The sequence below is a fragment of the Tachysurus vachellii genome, chromosome 10 (genome assembly GCF_030014155.1).
Source record: "Tachysurus vachellii isolate PV-2020 chromosome 10, HZAU_Pvac_v1, whole genome shotgun sequence".
Lineage (NCBI taxonomy): Eukaryota > Metazoa > Chordata > Actinopteri > Siluriformes > Bagridae > Tachysurus > Tachysurus vachellii.
Window position 1 is genome coordinate 347,501 of NC_083469.1, and position 9,553 is coordinate 357,053.

At 40.3% G+C, this 9,553-nt stretch overlaps 1 protein-coding gene across 1 annotated transcript in view; it reads left to right on the forward strand.

Annotated features, from left to right (window-relative positions):
• Nucleotides 1–8,832, forward strand: part of LOC132852579 (myelin and lymphocyte protein-like) — an 11,816-nt gene extending 2,984 nt beyond the window's left edge. Inside the window, exons 2-4 of the mRNA XM_060879844.1 lie at nucleotides 5,311–5,478; nucleotides 7,254–7,397; nucleotides 8,506–8,832. Of these exons, the coding sequence (XP_060735827.1) occupies nucleotides 5,311–5,478; nucleotides 7,254–7,397; nucleotides 8,506–8,580 (387 nt within the window). The 3' untranslated portion in view covers nucleotides 8,581–8,832. The remainder of the gene's footprint in view (nucleotides 1–5,310; nucleotides 5,479–7,253; nucleotides 7,398–8,505) is intronic.
• Nucleotides 8,833–9,553: the final 721 nt, after the last annotated feature.

The following is a 9,553-nucleotide window of genomic DNA, read 5'->3' on the forward strand; positions in this document are numbered from 1 at the left end:
CACTGCTGTATAGCTTGTATGCTGTATGCTGGAGAGCGTGTTATCAATAGCATGGGCCACGTGTACAGTCTCCGTTTTTTGTTAAAAGTTCTCCATGTCATCTAACTCATGGGCCCCTATGATCTCCATCAGGTGTTTACGGGACGCTGCTGTGTTCTGTGTGGTTCTGATCTGCAGTACAGTTAAAATCTCCACCTAAAATTAAAATTTCAGCAGTTGCAGTCAGCAATCACATTGTTAAGTTTATCTAAAGCCCATGGTCTCCACTGCATTGGTGTGAGCGAACACAGATAAAACTAAAGCCCATGGTCTCCACTGCATTGGTGTGAGCGAACACAGATAAAACTAAAACCTCATTCTCATCGAAGGTTTTCACTTTTAAAAGCCTCCCATTTAAAATCTCTTCCACTGAAAAAGAACAATGAATAAAATTGTGAGTGAACAGTAAGGCGACTCCATCACTTAGTGTTGTGTTATGGCTTAAAATCACCACCCCATCGCACTGCTTCCCCCAATCAGCAGCATTACTGACATCACTGTAACACATATCCTATAACATGACAACATCAATGTGCTTCTGTTTTAACAGCTCATATCATTTAACTCTCTTACGTTCTCTTGTTCCATTTATATTTAGACTCACAACATGGATTCCAGTCATTAAGAAAAGTAAAATTGATAAAACACAATAGAGGGTAAGAACCTCTCTAGTTCCTCTCTAACCTCTCTAATAGAGGGTAAGAACCTCTCTAGTATAAAAACACCACACATACAATTAGTCATCATCAGAATTTTCACTGTTCACTTTAGTGAATAAAATTCACTAAAAACTCCTCTATTGCCACATTCTTCTGCAAGCTTTAATGTCCTCAGCGCTGTAGACAACATTTAACTGTTCCTCCTGGGAATAAATGTTTAACACAGAGTCTGACACACACTCATCACTATCTGACTCCCTTTGCTCTGCCTTCGTCTCTTTTTTCGCCTGTTTCTTTCCTTGTCCCTTAGCTTTCTTTTTCCTTTTTTTGTTGGTACAGTACATTAAACGTGGACTTGTCCACCATCTCCACGTCTCCTCCGTCCCCCTGCACTGGTGTAGTGGCCGGTGTGTCCAGGCGGTTGCTCTGCACCTCTGTGACTGACTCTGCCAGTGCAGGCAGCTCCAGCACTGCACCAGAACCTACTGGGCTTTTCTCAGATGAGTACTGCCTTTCTCGGTCCGGTTCAGTCAGACAAGGTCGTTCCTCCTCCTACAGTTCAGCAGGTTGTTGAGGGCCTCGTAGCTGCTGCTGTACAAGAAGCAATGGTGAGTGAGCGCCAGCCGGCAGCCCAGAAGCCCACTGGAGCTGAAGCAACACCAGAGAAGCCCCTCTCAGCTGAACAGGCCACGGTGACGCCAGACCCGGTCGCTCAGAAACACTGAGGACACTCTGTCTCTCAGGACAGGCCTGAACAAGATGCCCAGTTTTACCACATTTAAATAATTTCATATCAGCATCAGAAACAAATATATTGTAATCAAACCCATCGATACTGGATTTAACTCTATAACACCTTCTTTAAGGACCATAAAACACAGCAGGTGTTTGTACATTAAGGGGGATTCTCCTGACAGGGAGACCACTCGCCTGTACAGAGTCAACTCTTTACCAACAGCTTCATCACTTATAAAAGAAGTGAGATTAGACAGTAAGACTTTTTTAGCAGGAGAACTGAGGGACAGGAACTAATATTAATCACGATGCCTTTCTGTCTCAGCTTTCTAACTTTATCAACATCATTCAGAACAACAACGATTGTTCTTTTCATTCTGGAGGCAGAGACAATATTCTAGTGCCACACTACATCACTGACCGCTAACACACACTGCTACACTCACTGCACACACACACACACACACACACACACACACACACACACACACACACACACACACACAGTTATTTCCTCTCTTACACACACACAAATAATTATGATATAACCGAGATATTTAAACAGAAACAGTTGCACTTAGTGCCAAAAAAATTGAGAGAGAGAGAGAGAGAGACAGTGAGAGAGAGAGAGAGAGAGAGAGACAGTGAGAGAGAGCGAGAGAGACAGTGAGAGAGAGAGAGACAGTGAGAGAGAGACAGTGAGAGAGAGAGAGAGAGAGAGAGAGAGAGAGAGAGAGAGAGAGACAGTGAGAGAGAGAGAGAGAGAGAGACAGTGAGAGAGAGACAGTGAGAGAGAGACAGTGAGAGAGAGAGAGAGAGAGAGAGAGAGAGAGAGAGAGAGAGAGAGAGAGAGAGAGACAGTGAGAGAGAGAGAGAGAGAGAGAGAGAGAGAGAGAGAGAGACAGTGAGAGAGAGAGAGAGAGAGAGAGACAGTGAGAGAGAGACAGTGAGAGAGAGACAGACAGAGACAGAGAGAGAGACACAGAGACAGATAGAGAGAGAGAGACACAGAGACAGATAGAGAGAGAGAAAGCTCTGGAGACATGAGACTTCATGAGCAATGACAGTGAGTGTAAAGATGTCTCCAGGTTATTCAGGTTCATAATGTTTTTGTTTCTTTGTCTGTTTGTATATAAAGAGTAAAGATTTGTAACTATGGCAACAACACGACAGTAGTAAACTATTGATATGTTTGTGGGAAGATTGTGTGATGCTCGAGTGTGTTGAGTGTGTTGAGTGTGATGAGTGTGTCTCAGGGTGTGGTGCTTGAGTGTTGAGTGTGTTAAGTGTGATGAGTGTGTCTCAGGGTGTGATGCTCGAGTGTGTTGAGTGTGTTAAGTGTGATGAGTGTGTCTCAGGCTGTGATGCTCGAGTGTGTTGAGTGTGATAAGTGTGATGAGTGTGTCTCAGGGTGTGATGCTCGAGTGTGTTGAGTGTGTTAAGTGTGTCTCAGGGTGTGATGCTCGAGTGTGATGAGTGTGTCTCAGGGTGTGATGCTCGAGTGTGTTGATTGTGTTAAGTGTGATGAGTGTGTCTCAGGGCGTGCTGCTCGAGTAGGTTGAGTGTGTTAAGTGTGATGAGTGTGTCTCAGGCTGTGATGCTCGAGTGTGTTGAGTGTGATAAGTGTGATGAGTGTGTCTCAGGGTGTGATGCTCGAGTGTGTTGAGTGTGTTAAGTGTGTCTCAGGGTGTGATGCTCGAGTAGGTTGAGTGTGTTAAGTGTGATGAGTGTGTCTCAGGGCGTGATGCTCAAGTATGTTGAGTGTGTTAAGTGTGATGAGTGTGTCTCAGGGCGTGATGCTCGAGTGTGTTGAGTGTGTTGAGTGTGTTAAGTGTGATGAGTGTGTCTCAGGGCGTGATGCTCGAGTGTGTTGAGTGTGTTGAGTGTGTTAAGTGTGATGAGTGTGTCTCAGGCTGTGATGCTCAAGTGTGTTGAGTGTGTTGAGTGTGTTAAGTGTGATGAGTGTGTCTCAGGGCGTGATGCTCGAGTGTGTTGAGTGTGTTAAGTGTGATGAGTGTGTCTCAGGGCGTGATGCTCGAGTGTGTTGAGTGTGTTAAGTGTGATGAGTGTGTCTCAGGGCGTGATGCTCGAGTGTGTTGAGTGTGTTAAGTGTGATGAGTGTGTCTCAGGGTGTGATGCTCGAGTGTGTTGAGTGTGTTGAGTGTGATGAGTGTGTCTCAGGGTGTGATGCTCGAGTGTGATGAGTGTGTCTCAGGGTGTGATGCTCGAGTGTGATGAGTGTGTCTCAGGGTGTGATGCTCGAGTGTGTTGAGTGTGTTAAGTGTGATGAGTGTGTCTCAGGGTGTGATGCTCGAGTGTTGAGTGTGTTAAGTGTGATGAGTGTGTCTCAGGCTGTGATGCTCGAGTGTGATGAGTGTGTCTCAGGGTGTGATGCTCGAGTGTGATGAGTGTGTCTCAGGGTGTGATGCTCGAGTGTGTTGAGTGTGTTAAGTGTGATGAGTGTGTCTCAGGGTGTGATGCTCGAGTGTTGAGTGTGTTAAGTGTGATGAGTGTGTCTCAGGGTGTGATGCTCGAGTGTTGAGTGTGTTAAGTGTGATGAGTGTGTCTCAGGGTGTGATGCTCGAGTGTTGAGTGTGTTAAGTGTGTTGAGTGTGTCTCAGGCTGTGATGCTCGAGTGTGTTGAGTGTGTTAAGTGTGATGAGTGTGTCTCAGGGTGTGATGCTCGAGTGTTGAGTGTGTTAAGTGTGATGAGTGTGTCTCAGGCTGTGATGCTCGAGTGTGATGAGTGTGTCTCAGGGTGTGATGCTCGAGTGTGATGAGTGTGTCTCAGGGTGTGATGCTCGAGTGTGTTGAGTGTGTTAAGTGTGATGAGTGTGTCTCAGGGTGTGATGCTCGAGTGTTGAGTGTGTTAAGTGTGATGAGTGTGTCTCAGGGTGTGATGCTCGAGTGTTGAGTGTGTTAAGTGTGATGAGTGTGTCTCAGGGTGTGATGCTCGAGTGTTGAGTGTGTTAAGTGTGTTGAGTGTGTCTCAGGCTGTGATGCTCGAGTGTGTTGAGTGTGTTAAGTGTGATGAGTGTGTCTCAGGCTGTGATGCTCGAGCTCCAGCTAACAGCTTCATGTGTTTCCTGTCTAACTCTCACTGACAGGTGAACGTACTAAACAGTTCAGTGTAAGTTAAATAAATTGTAGCTTTATTTCTGGTGAAACGTTTTTCAGAGTCATTTAATATTTCAGTGTGAAGCAGAAATATAAGTGAAGAGATTTAAGACAATCAGAGTTACACTTACAGAACTGAGCAGAAATTCGTCTCCACATGACCATATTTATCTTATTTACACACCTGAGCATCTGAGAGCTGAGTGACTCACACCTACAACTTCACCACTGAGCCACTACTGCTGTTTAATTATTAATAGTGTGAGGTGTGTGTGTGTGTGTGTGTGTGTGTGTGTTTATTGTAATCTGATCCTGATGTGTTTAAGACTAAACACTGTTCTAGTTTCACACCACTGAGCTTTTGAAGGATAATTAGATATATAAAATACAATCTGTTTCCCCACAGAAGGTTCCAACTAGAACCCTTTAAGTAGCTTAATAAGCCCGACTTATTAAAGAGAGAACTTATAGAATCCAGAACCCAACAACTGAAAGATGATCAGAAAGGAGACTAAGTACTCATAATGATCTAATGGACATTGATCTAATGATCTAAGTGGTTCTGTGTTAATAAAAGTTCTGACTAGAACCCCTTTATAAACACAAGAACCCTTACTTACTATAAAGAACCCTTGAAGAATCTCCTAAAACGATCAGAAACCTTTTCCTTTTCACAGAAATTCCATGTAGATCTTTAGGAGGCCAATGACCTTTTACTAAGAGAGTACCATGAGGCTGATCGTTAAACTCTGTGCTACAGATATTCGGTGGCTTGGTGTGGATCCTGGTAGCTTCAACTCATGTTGAACCAGAGAACCCTCAGGGCTGGGTGATGTTCGTCTCTGTCTTCTGTTTTGTCATGACCTTCTTCTGGCTCATCATTTTTGCCTGTGGAGCTCACAAGAACAAAGGAGGCTGGGCTACTGCGGTAAGTATGAGCATCATCACACACTACTCTATATCATCATCCTCACCATCACCATCATCATCATCATCATCATCATCACTATCATCATCATCATCATCATCATCATCATCACTATCATCATCATCATCATCATCATCATCACTATCATCATCATCATCATCATCATCACTATCATCATCATCATCATCATCATCATCATCATCATCATCATCACTATCATCATCATCATCATCATCATCCTCATTGTCTGGTCATATATTGTTCAAATACTCTTTTGTCACCTCCCAGTGCACTCACCACATTAAACCAGTGGAAATCTCTAATGGATTTTGATGGTCTTTTAGCACGGTTTAAAATCTGCACAGGCCACGCCCACTTTTTGTTGTGCTGTTATTGTCAGTGTTTGCATGAGGAAGGTTTGTGGTGTTCAGTGTCCTTACGTCAGCACATACATTTACATCTGAAAATAAATGTAAACAATTTAAGATAAGTAAACTGAGACACGCCCCTGTTTTAGACAGACTCCGCCCCCCATGTACAGAACTCACATCGTTCCTGAATATTGCTTCTCTCTGCCTTTTATGTTTTTCTATAGAATTCTGATTCTTCAAACTTTAATCTATCACTCTTTCTTCTCTAACTGCCAGACCCATAACCTTCTCTACCATTGACATATCCACCAGGTTCCTCCAACTGTTTTGTCCTCTGTCTCTAAACCTAGGAAATCTTCTTGACCTGCTCTCTTCTTCTATCTATCTATCTATCTATCTATCTATCTATCTATCTATCTATCTGTGTGTCTATCTATCTATCTATCTATCTATCTATCTATCTATCTATCTATCTATCTATCTATATGTGTGTCTATCTATCTATCTATCTATCTATCTATCTATCTATCTATATATCTATCTATCTATCTATCTATCTATCTATCTATCTATCTATCTATCTATCTATCTATATGTGTGTCTATCTATCTATCTATCTATCTATCTATCTATCTATCTATCTATCTATCTATCTATCTATCTATCTATCTATATATCTAACTATCTATCTATCTATCTATCTATCTATCTATCTGTCTGTCTGTCTGTCTGTCTGTCTGTCTGTCTATCTGACTGTCTGTCAGTCTGTCAGTCTGTCTGCCTGTCTGTCTGTCTGTCTGTCTGTCTGTCTGTCAGTCTGTCTGCCTGTCTGTCTGTCTGTCTGTCAGTCTGTCTGTCTGTCTGTCAGTCTGTCTGTCTGCCTGTCTGTCTGTCTGTCTGTCTGTCTGTCTGTCAGTCTGTCTGCCTGTCTGTCTGTCTGTCAGTCTGTCTGTCTGTCTGTCAGTCTGTCTGTCTGTCTGTCTGTGTTATGGAGTTTTTAATAGAGATGATACACATCTATATGTCACTATGTACAGGACAGACATTTCTGTATGTAGATGTTTCAGGTATTTGAGGTGTCTGTAGTTACAGTCTGTCAGCTGATGTGTCACGTCAGTAATAAACCCACACTGAGTGATTCACTCTGATCTGAATACAACCCAGAAATTTTACAGGGAACAACATTGTCAACAGTGCTCAGTGGACAGTCAATGTAAATGTGTGTTTATGTGTGTGTGTGTGTGTGTGTGTGAGTGTGTGTGTGTGTGTGTTTAGGGTTAAGTGAATAATATTTCTGTGTCAGTTTTGATCTGGTTTACCTGCATTACAGAGAACATGTATTTACTATAGCTATTTCTGTGTGTGTGTGTGTGTGTGTGTGTGTGTGTGTGTGTGTGTGTGTAGGACTTTGTGTATCACTTCCTGGCAGCTCTGTTTTATTTGAGCGCCTCGGTTCCTCTTGCCACCGTCACGCTCAATATGAAGAACAGCACTGAAGTCTCTCCAGTGGACAGATTCAGATTTTACCAAATTGATATTGCAGCAGTGGTGAGGACACACACATTATATTACACACACACACACACACACATTATATTACACACACACACACACACACACACATTATATTACACACACACACATATTATACTACACACACATATTATACTACACACACACACACACACATATTATACTACACACACACACACACACACACACACATATACTACACACACACACACATTATACTACACACACACACTATATTACACACACACACACATATTATACTACACACACACACATATTATACTACACACACACACACATTATATTACACAAACACATTATACTACACACACACACATAGTATACTACACACACACACACACATATTATACTACACACACATTATACTACACACACCCATATTATACTACACACACATTGTACTACACACACATATTATACTACACACACATTATATTACACACACACACACACATTATATTACACACACACACATATTATACTACACACACACACATATTATACTACACACACACACACATATTATACTACACACACACACACACACATTATACTACACACACACACTATATTACACACACACACACACATATTATACTACACACACACACATATTATACTACACACACACACACACACATTATATTACACACACATTATACTACACACACACATAGTATACTACACACACACACATATTATACTACACACACACATTATACTACACACACCCATATTATACTACACACACATTGTACTACACACACACATTATACTACACACACACATATTATACTACACACACACATTATACTACACACACACACACATATTATACTACACACACACATATTATACTACACACACATACACACACATATTGTACTACACACACACAATACTACACACACACACATATTATATTACACACACACATATACTACACACACACACACATATACACACATTTACACACACATACACACACACACACACACACACACATAAACACACAAATATATGTTATAGATATATTGCCATAATTATAACACCTTATGTCTGTGTGTGTGTGTGTGTGTGTGTGTGTGTGTGTGTGTTACAGGTTTTCTCCTACACTGCTACACTTTTGTACTTCATTCACTGCATTCTGTCTGCCATCAGATGGAAATCCTTCTGAACAAATGATAGAAGAATTCAAGCTCCATCACTGCCCAGATCTGATCTTTTAATTAAGATGATTTGAGATCATTCTAATCACAGATGATACTTTACTCTAATCATTATAGTTTTTTCCCAACAAAGTAAAACTTTTTATAACAGTAGATGAAGGTAAAAAAAATGATTCTTTGTACCTGAGAAGAAATGATTTTTGTATATTTTTGAAATACTATGGAATTATAATGTGTGGTAATAAAAGTTGTATAAAGTGTGTGCATGTGTGCATGTGTGTGTGTGTGGGTGCGTGCGTGTGTGTGTGTGGGTGCGTGTATGTGTGTATACGTGTGTATGTGTGTGTGTGTGTGTGTGTGTGTATATGTGTGTGTAAATGCAGGTATTCAGTGTTCAGTTGTGTCGCTTTACACTTCAGGAGGTAAAAATGCTCATGACAGAAGAGACATTAATGTTCCTCACATCTGTTTTAAGAAGAAAACAATCATTAATACGTTAAATAAAGGTTTAAGAAATCACAGAAAAAGTGCATTATAGAAAATGTACACAATTTAAATAATTTTATATAATAAAGTAATAATCAAATTATATTTATGAAATAATTATATTAGAAATTGTTGTGTTCATTAATAGAATGAATCAGTGAGTATATTGATCATTCAAAACTATTTGCTTTTGTTTATTATTATTTATTATGAGGATTTCTGACATGAGGCCCATTTTGGCTTAATTACTAAACATAATAATCTAGTTCTAATTATTATAATGAATTATAAACTAACAAAGAAACAAACAAACAAAAATAATAATAATAATTATAGAATAATAGATAATAAAAATAGAATAAAAATAATAGATAAATGAATAAAGAAATGAATTAATTGTATTTCTTAGAATAATAATTATATCAATTATAATGAAACATTTATCATCATTTTACAAATATTTAAAAATATATAATTTATCTAAAATGTAGTGTG